This window comes from Eutrema salsugineum, unplaced genomic scaffold, assembly GCF_000478725.1.
Source record: "Eutrema salsugineum unplaced genomic scaffold, Eutsalg1_0 scaffold_17, whole genome shotgun sequence".
In the NCBI taxonomy this organism is placed as follows: domain Eukaryota; kingdom Viridiplantae; phylum Streptophyta; class Magnoliopsida; order Brassicales; family Brassicaceae; genus Eutrema; species Eutrema salsugineum.
Genome location: NW_006256852.1, coordinates 267,491 through 285,013, shown reverse-complemented (window position 1 = coordinate 285,013; position 17,523 = coordinate 267,491). Strand labels below are relative to the sequence as shown.

Sequence of the window (17,523 nt, the reverse complement as noted above, 5' to 3'; positions counted from 1 at the left end):
TTATGAGCCAACTCGAAGGCATATTCTGATGCTAAAGCCGATTCCATCTATAGAAGATGTGTTCAATATGGTTGAACAAGATGAGCGTCAGAAATCTATTAAGCCTTCTACTCAAGTGGAGAATGTAGCCTTTCAAACCTCTGCTCCTGTTGGTTATCCTGATAATCAGAATAATGGATATTATACTGGATCTAGTGAGAATACAGCCTGTGCTGCGAGTTATAGACCACCAAGGCCAGTTTGTACACACTGTGGCCGAACTGGACACACTATACAGAAATGTTACAAATTGCATGGGTACCCTCCTGGTCATAAGATGTCTCAGCGAGCTTCTACTCAGCCTACCTCACAGCCACAGCCACAGTTTCAACCTCGTGGTCAATACCAAACTGGTCCATGACCTCCATTTCCCTCGCAGGCACAGTTCACCAATTCAGCCAATGCGGTTACAGCTGTATCTCCACTATCTCAGAACATTGATCTTAGCATGTTCTCTCAGGATCAAGTTCAGTCATTACTTCAACAACTCAGTGCTCACACTCGTCTACCTGAGCCTACAACTTCTGCTCCCCCGGCTACAATAACTGAAAATGGAGCCATGGCTACTACATCTTCCGCTGGTATGATTTCACTTGTGTTTCCCTCTACTAACCTTCGTTACGAACATAACACCTTTACTTTTCAACACCAATGTTTGTCCACTCTATATTCTATCCTCCTTTATGGTAATTGGATAATTGACAGTGGGGCAACTACTCATGTTTGTTCAGATCTAACAATGTTTAGTGAAATTTTTCGGAGTTACAGTCTCTCTTCCTAATGGCACTAGAGTACTGATTAGTCATACAGGCACAGTGCATATTTCTGAGTTTCTTGTTCTGGATGATGTCTTATATGTGTCTGCATTTCGGTTTAACTTGTTAAGTGTCAGCACTCTCTTGAAACGTCACAACTCATCTGCTCATTTTTACTCTGCTTCGTGTTTCATTCAGGACCATACTCGGGACTTGACGATTGGTAGAGGTAATCTTATACACAATCTCTACATTCTGGAGACAAGTGTTACTTCTACCTCTACCAACTTCTGTGGATCCTTGCTTGATGATGGACATCTATGACATCAACGCCTTGGACATCCATCTCCTGCCAAGTTATAATATATTACAGGTGCTTCATCTTTGTCTAAGTCTAGTTTAGGTCCTTGTGATGTCTGTCCTTTAGCTAAACAGAAACGGCTCCCATTTGTTTCTCATAATCATCTTTCTGATTCACCATTCGACCTTGTTCATATAGATATTTGGGGTCCATTTTCTATCGAGTATGTAGATGGTTTTAAGTACTTTCTTACTATTGTAGATGACTGTACTCGTGTCACTTGGCTTTACATGATGAGAAATAAAAGTGATGTTGCTACAATTTTTCCTGCGTTCACTGCCTATGTTAAGACACAATTTGATACTGTCATTAAACTCATTTGTAGTGATAATGCACCAGAACTTGCTTTTACCCAATTACTTAAGGAACATGGCATTCTCCATCACTTCTCATGTGCATATACACCTCAGCAGAACTCTGTGGTTGAACGTAAACATCAGCATTTGCTGAATGTACTAGAGCTCTTTTATTTCAATCGAATGTGCCTCTTGCTTACTGGTCTGACTGTGTTCAAACAGCTGTTTTCTTGATATATAGAACACCTTCACTTGTTTTGAACAAATTATCTCCTTATGAAATGCTTTTCAAGAAGAAACCTGACTATTCGTTCTTAAGGTCTTTTGGTTGTCTATGTTATGTGTCTACTTTGGTTAAAGATAGACACAAATTTACACCGCATGCTAGACCTTGTGCTTTCTTAGGGTACCCTCCGGGTTATAAAGGTTATAAGGTGTTAGATTTGAAATCAAATACGGTAAGCATTTCTCGCAATGTCATTTTTCATGAAACTTTATTTCCATATAAGAACACTTCACCATCTACAACTGATTCGAATATTTTTGGCAAATCTATTTTACCATTACCGATTCCTGTGGCACTTGATGTTGATTTTCATGCATTAGATAATCATGTTCCTTTGCATAATCCGACACCTGCATCTGTTACACCTGCATCTAGTGCCACACCTATACAAGAGACTGTGACTACTGGTACAGGGGAAGTAGCACTACCTGTTGGTAGACCTCGACGATAGGTAAAAGCTCCTAGTTACCTATCTAATTACCACTGCAACTTCACCCAAATTTCTACTCCTCCTGGGATATTATATCCTCTCTCATCTGTTCTTTCTTATTCCAAACTCCATCCTTCTTATCAATCCTTTGTACTTTCCTGCACAAGTGAAACCGAACCTCAAAACTTTAAGTAGGCCATGGCTCATCTACACTTTCCAAAGGCCATGGATGTAGAATTGATAGCTCTTGAATCAAAAGGTACTTGGGTTGTTGAAAAATTACCACCCGGTAAACATGTCATTGGTTGCAAATGGGTTTATACCATCAAATACAATCCTGATGGTTCTGTGGCAAGATATAAGGCCCGGTTGGTGGCCAAAGGATATACTCAGTGATGTGTGTCAACTGCGTGAGGGGACAAGTTTTACCCTTAACAAAAACAAATGAAAGCCACAAGTGCACATCTAATCAGTTGTAGTATTTAGGGATCGAATCCACAGGGATTTGTGTGTCTGGTATTCTTTTACGGTTTCTAACTTTATGTCTAGACTTGATTGGTTTTAGAGGTTGGTTGTTTGTCACGGACTAAACTAAAACTAAAGAAAGCAAATAAATCTATCCTAGAAAACAAGTAGAAAAATCGAATAGAAAGGAGATAAAGCAAGCAAAATATCGAACTAAAGCAATTGAAATGCAGATATAAATAAGCAAGTAAAAATCGATTGGTTTGTAAACTATGGCTAAAAACGCTGAGCTTTCGGGAACACTACAGGGATCATAATCGGTTTTGACACTAGGATTAATAGATTGGGATTGACGGATATCGATATATAGGGTTCTAGAGCTAGAGTACGGCGGTATGACTACGTCACTGTCGTGATCATAACCAACTGTTTCTTGCAACCCTGACCAGTAGGTTTCCACTCTGGCCCTGGAAGGGAGAGAACGCAAGAGCTGCACAAAACTCGTCAAAACTCACGATCTCGCCGCAGGTAGGTTTCCACTCCTACGGAAAAATCGCCTGTTTTATTCTAGGTCTGATACTTAATGAAAACTTTCGCAACACTAACTATCTAGATCAGATACTAGGTGATCAACCAAGCATACATGCAATAAGAACGAGAATAAACAGAGAACAAAGTTAAAATCCCAGATCTATAAACCTAGATGTCTTAATCAATTATGAGCGCCCATTTCGGGAACCTTAAGCCCAACTCGGGATCTACTCAGACATAGCTGAGGTCGACATTATCATTGGTTTAAATAAAAGTAATCAAAAACAGTATAGAAAAGAGATGAAAGAAAGCTTCTCTATTGAAGAACTCGGACTTGAACAATCTTCTACAAAAATCGCATAAAAACGGCTAAAGGAAAAGAGTTTCTGTAAAGTATGAAGGTTGGTTGCTAAAAACGACCTAAATGACAAGTATTTATAGTCTTCAACACTCCATGGTCTCTAGGGTTCCGGAATTGAGGCTAAGATGACTTTGGGCTTCAGAAATGTGGGCTTTAATTCGGAGTTGGTCGGCCACGGTCGGGAATGATGTAACCGCGGGAAATAGGTGGCTGGCCGCGGTCGGGAGGCTTGTGACCGCGGGGAATGGGCTGTTGGCCGCGGTCGCGTGACTTGCTGACCGTCTTCGAGTGGCTCCGGGGCTAATAGAATATCTTGAGATCCAACCGTTGGAATTTCTCCAAACCAAGTGAATTTGAAAGCTGGTTGATTCTTCTATATGTAGTCCAATTTTGAGGGTGATCAGACGGTGAGAAGATCTTCGTCTCTCCATGAGAGTTCTGACGGTCTGCATTTATCCAAAAGAGTCTTTTTGTTCCAATTTGTGCCTCTTTATCCCAAATTACCTGAAAAGTTTTTTAAAATCCGAAAACATAGAAATCCTTTGAAAACCTTTGAAAATGGAGTAAAAACACCTGTAAAAAGCATTAAAGTGATCCATAAAAATGGTTCAAATCCGGTGTTATCAACTCCCCCAGACTTAGTCTTTTGTTTGTCCTCAAACAAAACAAAGGCTAAATCTCGGCGAAAGGTTTGAAAACGCAGGAACTAAACAAAATCTCATAGACCAAACTTCTAGACCAATATCAATCAGCATGCATCAATCGGGAATAGCCTAGAAAATTCTCACTAGCAATACAGGCATAACTAGTCCGTTAATCCGTCATGCGGAAATCTATGCACTAAGATCTAACTTCCAGTCAACTAGCTCTTAACATTCATTAAAAATCTTGGTGGTTCTCATCAAAGAAAGTCTAGGCAAGGTAATCTAGGCTAGGTGTCAAAAAGGGTTATTCTAGGGGTAAAGCTTAAAGTGTTTACGAGTTACCTGAAGATCTGGAGGATGCAAGATATTATGCAAAACCGCAAGAGAGAGTGAAGCTGTTGGTATCCACAGTTTTCAGTCACTTTCTTCTTGCCATAGATTCCTGGTCTTCTTCCTCAGGTTCTCTCCTAACTCCCCCAAACTTAGATTTTTGTAAATCTTTCAAAAACATAGCTCTATAAACGCTTAGTAGTTGCTTCTTGCTCAACAAATTTCGACAATCTAGGACTCATTAGGCTTTTTGTTTCCCTCTCTCTTTTCATTCGTTCGTTTTTTTTTTTGAAAGAGAGGGAATACCTTTAGATATAGAGTCATAGAGAGCACGAAATTACCAGTTAAGATCTGTCTTGTAAAGCTTCATGAGGTTTATGATACGCTTCCTTCCCAATTCCATTCAGTCTCCTTTGTGAGTGACTGAAACTGCGTCGCTCCTCTTCTCTCCAACGTTTTTGCACATATCTGCTGATATAAACTAAAGAGAGAATGCATGAGGATTGAAAACAAGAGTTTGGGTTTAGGGTATGGTACCAGATAAAGATGAACTGATCATCTAGGACGTCAAAGAGTGGTAAAAGTGAGGGTAAAAGACGTCCTAGATGTGTATGTCGATGCCTGCCTAAAATCAATGATGAGAAAATTAGATATCATTATTAAGGTCAAGTAAATTGAGTTAGTATATCCTGTCAGAAAGAACCTCCATGAATAGAAGTCATCTACCGCCTAGTCTAGTGCTAACCACAAATGAGCTATCATGCATAGTGTAGAAGCGTGCAGGTCTAAATCATCATAGTTTTGTGTCAAACATTCCTAAAAAATACTTAATGTCGAATAGGTTACATATTAAAATTCAAGAAATGCTTGAAATTTGAAAGCAAAAGCAAGAAAATGATTAGTACGGATAGACATCCTCCCCCAGACTTAAATCACACTGTCCCCAGTGTGAAAAAGTTGGTGAGAAGATGGTGAATAAAAGCGAAATAAAATAAAATAAAAGAAAAGAAAATGATGATAGAACCGTGATGGCAGTGAAGTGTTGATCAATCACTCATCCTCCGATGTGTCTGCTTCGAATTGGTGCTGCTCCTGTAGGAAAGTGACAACGCGCTCAAAACGTTGTCCCTGTCTCTTAACTCTGCGCTCCAGATCAGAATGTGTGTGCGATGATGTCGATGATGAGGTGTGGCCGGTCAAAACAGATGGCTGAAAATGAGCACAGGCCGCAGCTGCATCACGCTTTCCCTTGGCCACTATGTATTGGCCAATGGTGAATGTTAGACGAGGTACAGATGGCAGAAACTCATCGGGTTCCGGAGTCCATCGCAGACGTCCTCCGTTACACAATCTCAGGACTGATGCTGAAGGCAAGCAGACTCGGTGCTCCTCAGTGCCAGTGCAATACTTGTAACCAAACCTGTCTGGATTGAAAGCGGCACGAGAGATAGTGTGATCGCGAGAGAGATAAAGTAGGTCATACCAGACATCGGGAAGTGGATCGTCAGATGAGAATTTGAATCCTACGGCTTGTAGTATCGCTGTAATAGCGCTCCCGTAAACTGGAGTAGCGTCCTCGCAACCATGTAAATCATGCTTCACCTTCACCATGTTCTGTGCTATGATTCAGGCAAAGCAGGCAAGTCGTGGGTCGTCCATAAATGGCATCTGAAGCGTAATGAGCTCGGTCTTCAAAACAGATCCCATGTTGGCTCTAGAGAAAATCGTGTGTGCTAAGAGTTTGTGCACAACTCTCACTGCAGGATGAGTAAAAATGGCTGACTTGGATCTCCCGTTATCATAGACTCCATGACCCATCTCTCTTCACAAGTTAAAATCGGGTTCATCTTCAAGGTAAATGCCATTGGTGTATGGAAGTTTAAGAGCCTCACAAAGTGCAGAAATGGTGAGCGAGTAAGGCTGTCCACGGATATAGAATGACAAGATGCCATCAGATGCTCTGGGGTTCCTCCTCTTAATGTGGTGGAGTGTAATAGTTGCTAAGAACTCGCGGACTAGCTCATGATAAGTTGGAAGGTTCAGCTCCATGTAGGGTCTTAGCTTAGTTCAGCATGTACTCTCCAAGAGTAACATCATCGAGAATGTCCTCAGAGCTGTCACCAGTGCGACGGCTTCTTCAGGATCTAGTTTGTTCCATTTTCCTACAAGACGAGACGATTCTTGGAAAAATAGTGAATATGGATGCTGATTTTAACACATTAACGATCAGTTAAACCAATCCTAGTTCATGACCAGATTCGGATTTTTGATGTTCTCAACATAGAAGTCTTCTAAAAATTGGTTTTAGTGAGCAATTTCCATGTCAAATCTATATGTTATCTAATACTAATCACTAATCACACAAGATTTAATCAAATTCATCAATTTTGCTGTTCCATATTCGATTATTATAAAGCATGTGAAATCCAAATTTCAAAAATCTCAATTCCTCTTAAGCTAGGTGTTAAAATCGATTTTTAGATAACCTAGAAGGATAATCTATTGTTCTTAAGCTATTTTCACAATCAATAAACCGAGATTTGGGCCTTTTAAGAAAACCCTAAGTTCTAAAATCAATTTAAATTGGCGAGTTTGAGCTTCATACCTTGCTAGAAAGAGAGATTTGATAACATAATTGAAATCAGCTTTGAAAAAGAGTGAGGTTTGGGCCAAGAATCTCTTAAAAAGCTTAAGAATTGAAAAAGGTATTCTATCTCCTAAATCTCCAAGTCTTTTGGAAGAGAAGAGAAAAAGGAGTTTTGATCCAAAAAGTGCATTTCCTTTCTTTAAAAAGCGTTTTTTAGCAAAAACGGAAAATTTCCGGGAATTCATAAGTTTACAGGAACTTACCTTTCTCGTCTTGCACGCAACAAAGGTTTAAAACTTACGGAAAATCTTAACGGGCTTATCGGGAACACTCCAGAAATCACCAGGAACTTTTGAAAAGCGGCGGAAATCCGCGTTCTCATCTCAACGACCAACGGCCGCGATCAGGAGACGTGCGACCGTGGAGAAGTGGTGCTCGGCCGCGGTCACATTCACGGTGCCGCGGTCGATGCTCCCTTGGCCGCGGGTCGGTTGGTCGCGACCGCGGCCCTTTCTCCTGCGGCCTTCGTCCAACTTTCAGGTCTTCGCCGGGCCGAGCAGCTAAAAACCTACCATTTTCTTCTTGGTTTTTTTTTTTTTGGATTTTTTTGTGTTGTTGTCTTATAAAATACCTGAAACTAAAAAGAAAAAGAAAAACATAAGTTGTAAAAAGGAAAAGAAAACTAAAAGAAAGAGTACCTAAATGGGTTGCCTCCCATTAAGCGCTTTTGTTTTAAGTTGTTTAGCTCGATGTAGGCCTGAAGAATCAGTCTGATTTGAATGACACTCCACTTGATGTGCCTTTATTACTTCCGGTCGCTGGTGGTTTCACTTATTCTCCTTGAGGGGCCGTCTTCTTTCGGTTTAATATTGTTTAAAACCCTTTTTGTATTTTCGATCAGCTCCTGGATTTGGTCCTCACTAGTCTCTGTTGCATCCGGTGGAATGATGATCTTGATCTTTGCAAAAGCTTTCGGCTTCTCCTTTTCTTTTTCTTTTGGCCGGTTTCCTTTGCTTGGAAAATCATCTAGGATAGTCGGGTAAAACTTTCTGCGATCTACATTGAGGAAAACAGCATGCCAGTTTGCGTGATCGATTACTGCTCCTACGGTAGCTAGGAATGGTCTCCCGAAAATGAGTGGCCTCTCCTTGTCTATATCCATCTCCAGGACTTGGAAATCTGCTGGAACAATCTTGTCTCCCACTAGAACTTGTAGATCATGGATCGCCCCTTCAGTATTTTTTGAGATGAATCTCCAAAGATAACCTTAACCGTCGATGTCCTTAAAGTTTTTATGCCCAATTTTTTGGCAAATGTCTTTGACATGATGTTGACATTGGCTCTGGAATCGCACAGGCAGTCTGTGAACTTGATTCCTGAAATGAAACATTGGAAAACAAAACGTCCCGGATCGTCGGCTTTTGTAAGCCTTTGAAACGGTGATCGTTGAGGTACCTTGAATGGTGGCTGCTTGGCATCGACATCCTTGTAAAGTGGTACGAAGATTGGGGTTTCTTCTTTCTTTCCATCGGTTTTGGCCTCTTCTTCGGGCAATGTGGTTATGGCGTTGCAAAACCTCTTAGGGTTATCCTATACTCTTCCTGGAAGAACTCCACTTTGCCTCTTCATAGAGTCGGCTGTTTGGGCAACTTGTACGTCTAGCTTTTTGACGTGCGAAGATAAAGCTTCATACTTCCCGTTCAGGTCATTGTACATGCAGTCAACCTTCACGTTCATGTCTTTAGATGCTTTTGCGTTCGTCATAACGAGCTGTTGGATGGACTGTTCAAGTCTACCGATTTGTGAAGCTAGCTGGTTTGTTGTGACTCCCTGCTGTTGTAAAAATTGATTGTTAAAACCCGTACCTTGGTAGTTATATGGCTGTCGCGGTTGATAAGCTCCTATCCCTCCGAAGTTTCCACCTTGGAAATTTTTTTGGAAGGATTTTTGTTGTGGTGGGTAGTATTGATCTTGAGGATTCTCCACATTTGGATTGCGGTAAGAGAGATTGTTGTAATTTGCATTCCGGAAGTTGTAGTTGAAGCCATTGTTGAAGCGATTTGGATATGGTGCTTGTGCTCCTACATATTTCACCTCTTCTTCTTGAAAGGTTTGATTAATGTGATCGATATCGCTAGGCCCTTCATCTTCTGCGCCATTGTTGGTCTCACAAGCATGGATTGGGCGATTGTTGCTCTTCAAAAGCGGGCTCATCATGTTTTTCAACTCGGTTATCTCTTTGTTGTCTGCTCCGGTCTGCTTCGTCGAGCGATCGTATTCAGGACAATCATTGTTATTGGCTTTAGCCAAATTCTCGATGAGGGCTCTTCCTTGTGCTATCGTCTTTTCTCCAAAATCTCCATTGCTAACTGTATCAAGCGAAAGTTTGTATTTTGGTTGCAAACCTCGGTAAAATGTATTTGCTGAAAGCTTGATCCAAGAAATCCATGGTGAGGGCAATCGCGTTCATACTCCTTAAAACGTTCCCAGGCTTCATAGAAAGATTCAGTCGGTCCTTGCTGAAAGCTTGAGATCTTTGTTCTCAACAAGTTCGACCTTGACTTAGTATAGAAGTGATTCAGGAAAGCAGTTTTACACTCTTCCCAATTAGTAATCGATCCTGCAGGCAAAGATTTCAACCAACGGTGAGCTTTTTCTGCTAATGAAAAAGGGAACAACTTACACTTTAAATAGTCTGCTGGAACTTGGTTTGTTTTCATCATGCTGCAGATTTCTTCAAAGAGCTCGATATGGTCAATTGGGTGTTTAGAAGGAATTCCATGGAATTGGTTTTTCGTTCACCAATGAGATGATTTGAGGCTTGACTTCAAACTCATTCCGGTTCGGAAATGGAACTTGAATTGCAGATCGGTTCTGAAAATTTTGAGTAGTTGCATCGAAATTAGCTATGCGATGGTTCCTGGCTTGTCTTCGGTGTTGATTTGCTTGCTGAACTGGGCGGTTAACGCGTCCATTCGGCTGCATCCCTTGGTGGTCACCATCGGCTGCATTGATAGGTGCATCAAGGTCTTCACGTTTTTCTCTCTCGCGGTTCTGGTGGTTTCTTGGAGGAACCTCATCCTCCTCTCCATCTTGTCGAGCATGATCACCTCCTCTGTGATCATTCTCTTCATTTTCTCCATGTTCGGACCCGTCTTGGTCCATATTTAAAACTCGGTTAATAGGATCTCCAGGCTGGTCGTCGTTGGCCATTCCTTGCGTTCGTCTTAGTCTTCGAAGTTCTCTTTCGTGTCTGTCTATCTCGTCTAGAATTGGAATGTTTTCTACAGGTCTGCGCCTGGTATTCATGCAATTCAGAGAAAAACAAAAGAAGGAAAGATAATTCAGCAAAACTTTAAGAAAGAAATAGAGATCAGGTGTCTAGAACAAAAGTTAAAACAAGAAAAATAGCAAAAGGCAGCGAAACAAATCCCCGGCAACGGCGCCAAAAACTTGATGTGTGTCAACTGCGTGAGGGAACAAGTTTTACCCATAACAAAAACAAATGAATGCCGCAAGTGCACAGCTAATCTGTTGTAGTATTTAGAGATCGAATCCACAGGGATTTGTGTGCCTGGTATTCTTCTACGGTTTCTAACTTTATGTCTAGACTAGATTGGTTTTAGAGGTTGGTTGTTTGTCACGGACTAAACTAAAACTAAAGAAAGCAAATAAATCTATCCTAGAAAACAAGTAGAAAAATCGAATAGAAAGGAGATAAAGAAAGCAAAATATCGAACTAAAGCAATTGAAATGCAGATCTAAATAAGCAAGTAAAAATCGATTGGTTTGTAAACTATGACTAAAAACGCTGAGCTTTCGGGAACTCTACATGGATCATAATCGGTTTTGACACTAGGGTTAATAGATTGGGATTTACGGATATCGATATATAGGGTTCTAGAGCTAGAGTACGGCGGTATGACTACGTCACTGTCGTGATCATAACCAACTGTTTCTCGCAACCCTGACCAGTATGTTTCCACTCTGGACCTGGAAGGGAGAGAACGCAAGAGCTGCACAAGACTCGTCAAAACTCACGATCTCGCCGCAGGTAGGTTTCCACTCCTACGGAAAAATCGCCTATTTTATTCTAGGTGTGATACTTAATGAAAACTTTCACAACACTAACTATCTAGATCAGATACTTGGTGATCAATCAAGCATACATGCAATAAGAACGAGAATAAACAGAGAACAAAGTTAAAATCCCAGATCTATAAACTTAGATGTCTTAATCGATTATGAGAGCCTCTTTCGGGAACCCTAAGCCCAACTCGGGATCTACTCAGACATAGCTGAGGTCGACATCATCATTGGTTTTAATAAAAGTAATCAAAAACAGTAAAGAAAAGAGATGAAAGAAAGCTTCTCTATTGAAGAACTCGGACTTGAACAATCTTCTACAAAAATCGCATGAAAACGGCTAAAGAAAAAGGGTTTCTGTAAAGTATGAAGGTTGGTTGCTAAAAACGACCTAAATGACTAGTAATTATAGTCTTCAACACTTCATGGTCTCTAGGGTACCGGAATTGAGGCTAAGATGACTTTGGGATTCAGAAATGTGGGCTTTAATTCGGAGTTGGCCGGCCGCGATCGGGAATGACGTAACCGCGGGAAATAGGTGGCTGGCCGTGGTCGGGAGGCTTGTGACCGCAAGGAATGGGCTGTTGGCCGCAGTCGCGTGACTTGCTGGCCGTCTTCCAGTGGCTCCGGGGCTAATAGAATATCTTGAGATCCAACCGTTGGAATGTCTCCAAACCAAGTGCATTTGAAAGCTAGTTGATTCTTCTATATGTTGACCAATTTTGAGGGTGATCAGACGGTGAGAAGGTCTTCGTCTCTCTATGAGAGTTCTGACGGTCTGCATTTATCCAAAAGAGTTTTTTTGTTCCAATTTGTGCCTCTTTATCCCAAATTACCTGAAAAGTCTTTTAAAATCCGAAAACATAGAAATCCTTTGAAAACCTTTGAAAATGGAGTAAAAACACTTGTAAAAGACATTAAAGTGATTCATAAAAATGGTCAAAATCTAGTGTTATCACTCAGCAGGAAGGGATCGATTATATCGATACTTTTTCCTCTGTTGCGAAGCTAGCTAGTGTGAAGCTTGTGCTAGGCTTAGCTTCGTGTTATAAGTGGACGCTTACTCAGATGGACGTTACTAACGCATTCTTACATGGTGACTTATATGAGGAGATCTTTATGAGCTTACCTCATGGTTACACACCTGCTTCATCAACTCCTCTTCCACCTAATCCAGTTTGTTGATTGAAGAAGTCCTTATACGGTTTAAAGCAGGCATCCCGGCAGTGGTACCATTGCTTTTCCAAAGTTGTCTTGGACACCGGATTTGTTCAGTCTCCTGCTGACAATACTTTGTTTGTCAAGCAGACTGATTCTGCTTTTATTGCTCTCCTAGTATATGTGGACGATATACTAATTGCTTCGAATAATGATATTGAGTTGCAGAAGCTTAAGAATGCTCTCCATCAAGCTTTTGAAATCAAAGATATGGGAGCTCCACGGTTCTTCTTGGGTCTCGAGATTGCCAGAAACTCTACGGGAATATCTATTTGCCAACGCAAGTACGCTCTAGATATCCTTGCCTCAACTGGAATGCTTGCTTGCAAACCGAGTTCAATACCGATGGATCCAACAGTTCATCTCAACAAGACTTCAGGCACACCTTTGGAGAATCCTTTTCCCTACAGAAAGCTGATTGGTCGTCTTCTTTATCTTACAATAACGCGACCTGACATTACCTTTGCTGTGAATTACTTGAGTCAGTTTCTCTCTAGTCCTACGGATATTCACATGCAGGCAGCTCATCGGATACTCAGATATCTGAAATCTAATCCAGGCTAGGGTCTATTCTATGCTGCGGATTCTGAGCTTTGTCTCAATGCCTTTGCGGATGCAGATTATGCAACCTGTCCAGATTCACGACGATCTATCACCGGTTTCTGCGTGTATCTTGGTAAATCTCTAATATCCTGGAAGTCTAAGAAGCAACAAACGGCCAGTCGAAGTAGCACTGGATCCGAGTATAGGAGTACGGCTCTTGTTACTTGTGAACTACTATGGCTATCTCAGCTTCTGAAGGATCTTAAGGTTACTGTCTGCAACTCTGCGAAGCTCTTCTGCGACAACAAATCAGCAATGCACATCGCCACCAATCCTGTTTTCCACGAGAGGACCAAACATATAGAGGTGGATTGTCATACCGTGAGAGATCATGTTAAAAATGGATTCATGAAGCTTTTTCATACTTATAGTGCAAATCAACATGAGCATTTCAAGTCCTTTTTCATCCTGCAACAGCTTTGGTTTTGACTTCAGAGGCTTAAAGGGGTATATTAGATATATACCGGATTATGTCCGGTTCAATGTACATAGATTAGATTAAATCACCGGTTTGTTTCTTTTAGCTAAACCGTGTGACTATATATATCAACACTTGTACATTCTTTTACCAATTAATGAGAAAGTGAACATTTCCTCAATAGTAATTATAATAGACAATCGAGAGAAAGAGTTTCGTGTTGCTAACTTATAACATAAACGACCTATGATTTTTATCATCTTTTTTTTGCAAACATTTTTTATCATCCTACAAGTATTTTTTTTCATAAAAAAACGAAGAACAAATTGCTAACTTAAAAAGAAATTATAAGTCATGTATGATTATCATCTTACAAGTAATGGTCATAAAAAAAGTTTCAAAACGAAATTGCTAACTTAAAAAAGAAAATTAGTTTTGGTATTAATATAGAGATTTAGGTCTATTGTGGCTCTTTTAGATGTTGAAAATTGAAAGAAGTCATGTAAGATTATGAAATTGCATAGTAAATTAATTGGATGACCCATTGATTATCCGGCTTCCATCGAGTCCTTTTTTGCTCTGAGCTTATTAAAACTAGTCTCTGAAGTTTCGACAATAGATTTTTATGACTTGATGATTTTATTCAGAAAAGGAGTTACATTTTACAAGTAAACCTCAACAAAACCAGTCATATTTTCGTACATTATTATTATTACTACTACTATTTAACTTTCTTTCACAGTAGAGGCTCACTGTTAAACGCCGTTGTGTTTAAAGCTCTCAAGCATCAGCCTTCCTTGGCCTTCCGTAGCTAGCTGGGCCACTGGCGTGAGTCAAAGTGGTCTCAAGCGTGTTGAACTTAACCTTCCTTGCTTCTTGGGGCGAGATTTGGTACCCATTGCTTATGACCTCTAGTGGTAGACCTGCCATGATTGAGGTTCGTCCAGCAAGAGTGTTGATTTGTGCGTTTGCGTTTGTCTTGAACTCAACCCACCGGAACTGGTCGCTTGTTGCGCGTTTCACCACGGCGAAACCTTGTGGAATGGCTAATAGCTGTCCTTGAGAGACTTGTCCGTCGAACACTCTTTCACCGTTGTCGTTAACCACCTGCACTTGGGCTTCCCCGTCTGTCACGTAGAGAATCGCGTTGGCGTTTGCGTTCCACTGTGGAAGCACCATTGCGTTCTACACCCACACACACGTTTCAGAAGTCACGTTTAAATCTAGAAATTGACATAATTATAGCAAACCGAAAAACTAAAGCGAGATGTGACCAAGTGGGAAAGAATTTTGTTTGTAATACCAAACAAACCGAACAAAATGAAAGTTTACAAATGGAAATGGATTTTAGCAAAAAAAAAGTTTACAAATGGAATTTTTTAAATCAAAATTTGATTCTACCAAAACCACTATATATATAATTAATCTGAACCGAAACAAATTGAACGGTTTAATTTCGTATCAAACGCATGTGTATTAGTTGATTTGATAGGTAGTCATGTAGATAACATTCTTTGTTGAACTTACTTGACGGATGGATCCACGGAGGGCTGAGAGACGAAGGAAGCGTAGGATGGGGAGATCGTAACTGTTTAGAGTGCTGATGTAACCGAGCTGTGGCTTGTACACGTCAGCATTGGACGGGTCATCGAGGTTATCGGTGCTCCTCGCGCTGCATATGGTCTCCTCTAAACCGTTACCTACTGCTTCTTCCTCCTGTGGTCTCTGCCCCCTCAAAGGTGGCCTAATGACACCGAATTCGCCTTTGACAAAGACAATGTTTCCACGGTTGTCTTGCTGGTTCTGAAGTTGTTGCGCTGTCTGAACATTGATTTTCAAAGCTTGAGCAATAACCTCTGGTGGGAAGCCATTAAAGATGTTGTTTTGTGGCTGTTGTTGACGTCCTTGTAGCCATACTTGGCCTTGTGGGTTGTTTCCAGCTAAGTAAAATGGCTACATAACACACATAGAAAAACAACATTTGTTTTGTTATATTGTGATTATAATTAAATTTCTGTTTTTTTTTTTTTGAGGTTTTGGTCTATATATACCCTTGGGTTGCGGTCGAGCTGGTTCTGGTGGTTGGCTAAATCAAGGACGGAAACGATGACAAGTGGTTGGTTTCCGTCGTTGTAGAACCATTGTGCTACACCTGTTGGGGTTGCGATTGTGTCCCCGCTCCTTATGTGCTCCACTTTCTGGTGCATATCACGGAAGCTTTGCCTTTGTCCCTGTCCCTGTTCTTGTTCTTGTTCCTGCCCTTGTCCCTGCTGGCCTCGTCCCTGCTGGCCCTGTCCCTGCTGGCCTGGTTGGAATACTGATGAGTCCTGGAATGTCTCAGCGCAACCAGGGATCACTCTTCCCATAAGACCTCGTCCTATAGTGTCACAAACCCAAAAGAAAGAAGAAGATTACATGCACAGGTCTAATAAAAATTATTTAGATTTTGATCAAAAATTTGAAGCAAGTCGAAACCATGTGAGACTTTTTTATAAAACTCGGCGCGTATGTAGCTCTAAAGATGTACTATAACACTATCCAAAAAGAGTGAACCTTATCACGAGCTTAAATCTTGATATTATAATGGTCTCCCAATCCGTAAAAGTTACTAAAGATCCAAAAATATTTGGTTTAAAAAAAACGTACCTTTAGCCACGAAGGATAGCTTCGCGGTGTTAAGGAAAGAGGGCAAGTAGAGACCCTTAGACTCGATGACGTAACGTACGAAGGAGACACCAGAGCAACGTAGCTGAGGAGCGTGGTGGTCCCACACCTCTATGCGACCAGCCTCGGCCTTAAGTACGTGTGATGGCTCGATCGCATTGAGCTGGTCGAGCTGGCACTCGTTTGGAAACTGCTGAGCAGTGTAGCCGTGGAGAAAGATCAAAAGTGTAAAGGCAAAGGAGAGAAGAGAGGAGACTCGAGCCATTTTCTCTTTACTTATTTGTTATGGTTTTTCTGGTCTTACACTTGCGTTAAGTGAATCTATTTATAGGGGGTTTTTTCTATTTTTTTCTTCTTTTAAATGCTGTTAGGAGTTTTGATGATAAATCGATTGAGAAAAGAACCAAGTATATAGAGTCGACTATGTACAATTTACAATTCGCTTGTATTGCTATTTTTATGTCTTTATTTGGAAATAAAATTTGGCTGCACGTTGTTAAGCAAACATATCAATGAAGGGAGTTGACACATTTCAATTTGCATGGCTTATTGAAGTGCCATGTTTCTTACACATCAGCTTTGAGATAGGCACATGTAATAGGACAAACTGTTTATTGTATACCGTGGTTTCATTTTTTAAAATACAAAAAACAAAAATCTATTACTTTTGAAACGAACTGCTAAAACTTGATTAAGATGACAATTTAACCGTATGATTGCTGAATCTCTCACCTTTTTTGTCAACTTATACTACTAAAGAGTAACGAACAGCATAAGCCATCTCTTTTACCTTACGAACCAGCATAGAATCAGCCTTACAATTTAGAGAATGGGCAATCAAAGTGCGAAAATGGCAGAATTAATTACCAAAAAACGATGAGTTTGTTATATATAAGAATAATTCTCCACGTTGTTTCTCTTTTTATTTTCGGATTCCATGTTCAATTGTATGGTTTATTTATCGGCGCAAAAGGCAAGAATTCAGGTTTTAATTGTTTTATTAGTGACAAAGGGTTCTGAAAATATTGTCAGACAAAGAAAGAAAGAAGAGAAAATAAGATTGAAAGTTGTATGTTAGACTATATAGTTTGATTAGATAATATAATGGTCACACATAGGCTAGGCATAGATTCAAAAAACCGAACCGAAACTGACTCGAAAAACCGATTTGGATCAAAATTCAGATCTAACTGTTTTATCCGATGGATAAAATTTTTTAGAACCGTGCATATCGGTTCGGTTCCAGGTAAGAACCGAAAACCGATCGGATATTCAGATAACCTGAATTATTATTCTCTATATTACATAATCGATGTTTCTATATATGTATTACATATATTATATACTTTATACTTTATAGTTTTTTACTATATGGTTTGTAACTTCGGGTTATATTTCGGGTAAATTTAGGGTTTCATAGAAACCGATTCCACTCCCAATTTCTTCTTC

The 17,523-nt window shown here is 40.4% G+C and overlaps 1 protein-coding gene and 1 non-coding gene across 3 annotated transcripts in view; one reads left to right on the top strand and one right to left on the bottom strand.

Annotated features, from left to right (window-relative positions):
- The window catches only part of LOC18020685 (cruciferin BnC1), a 21,754-nt gene extending 5,367 nt beyond the window's left edge, over positions 1-16,387 (bottom strand). The window contains exons 1-4 of one of the 2 annotated variants that reach the window (XM_006403074.2): positions 16,057-16,385; positions 15,462-15,787; positions 14,938-15,363; positions 14,031-14,595 (exon numbers count right to left, since the gene is read on the bottom strand). In XM_006403074.2, coding sequence (XP_006403137.1) covers positions 14,191-14,595; positions 14,938-15,363; positions 15,462-15,787; positions 16,057-16,339 — 1,440 coding nt within the window. In that variant the 5' untranslated portion in view covers positions 16,340-16,385 and the 3' untranslated portion in view covers positions 14,031-14,190. Of the gene's footprint in view, positions 1-14,030; positions 14,596-14,937; positions 15,364-15,461; positions 15,788-16,056 lie in introns of those variants that run through there. The other variant, XM_024157485.1, reaches the window with a different exon arrangement.
- Positions 9,528-9,632, top strand: LOC112087705. The gene has a single exon (XR_002900249.1). It is a non-coding gene; the product is annotated as a small nucleolar RNA R71 (small nucleolar RNA).
- Positions 16,388-17,523: the final 1,136 nt, after the last annotated feature.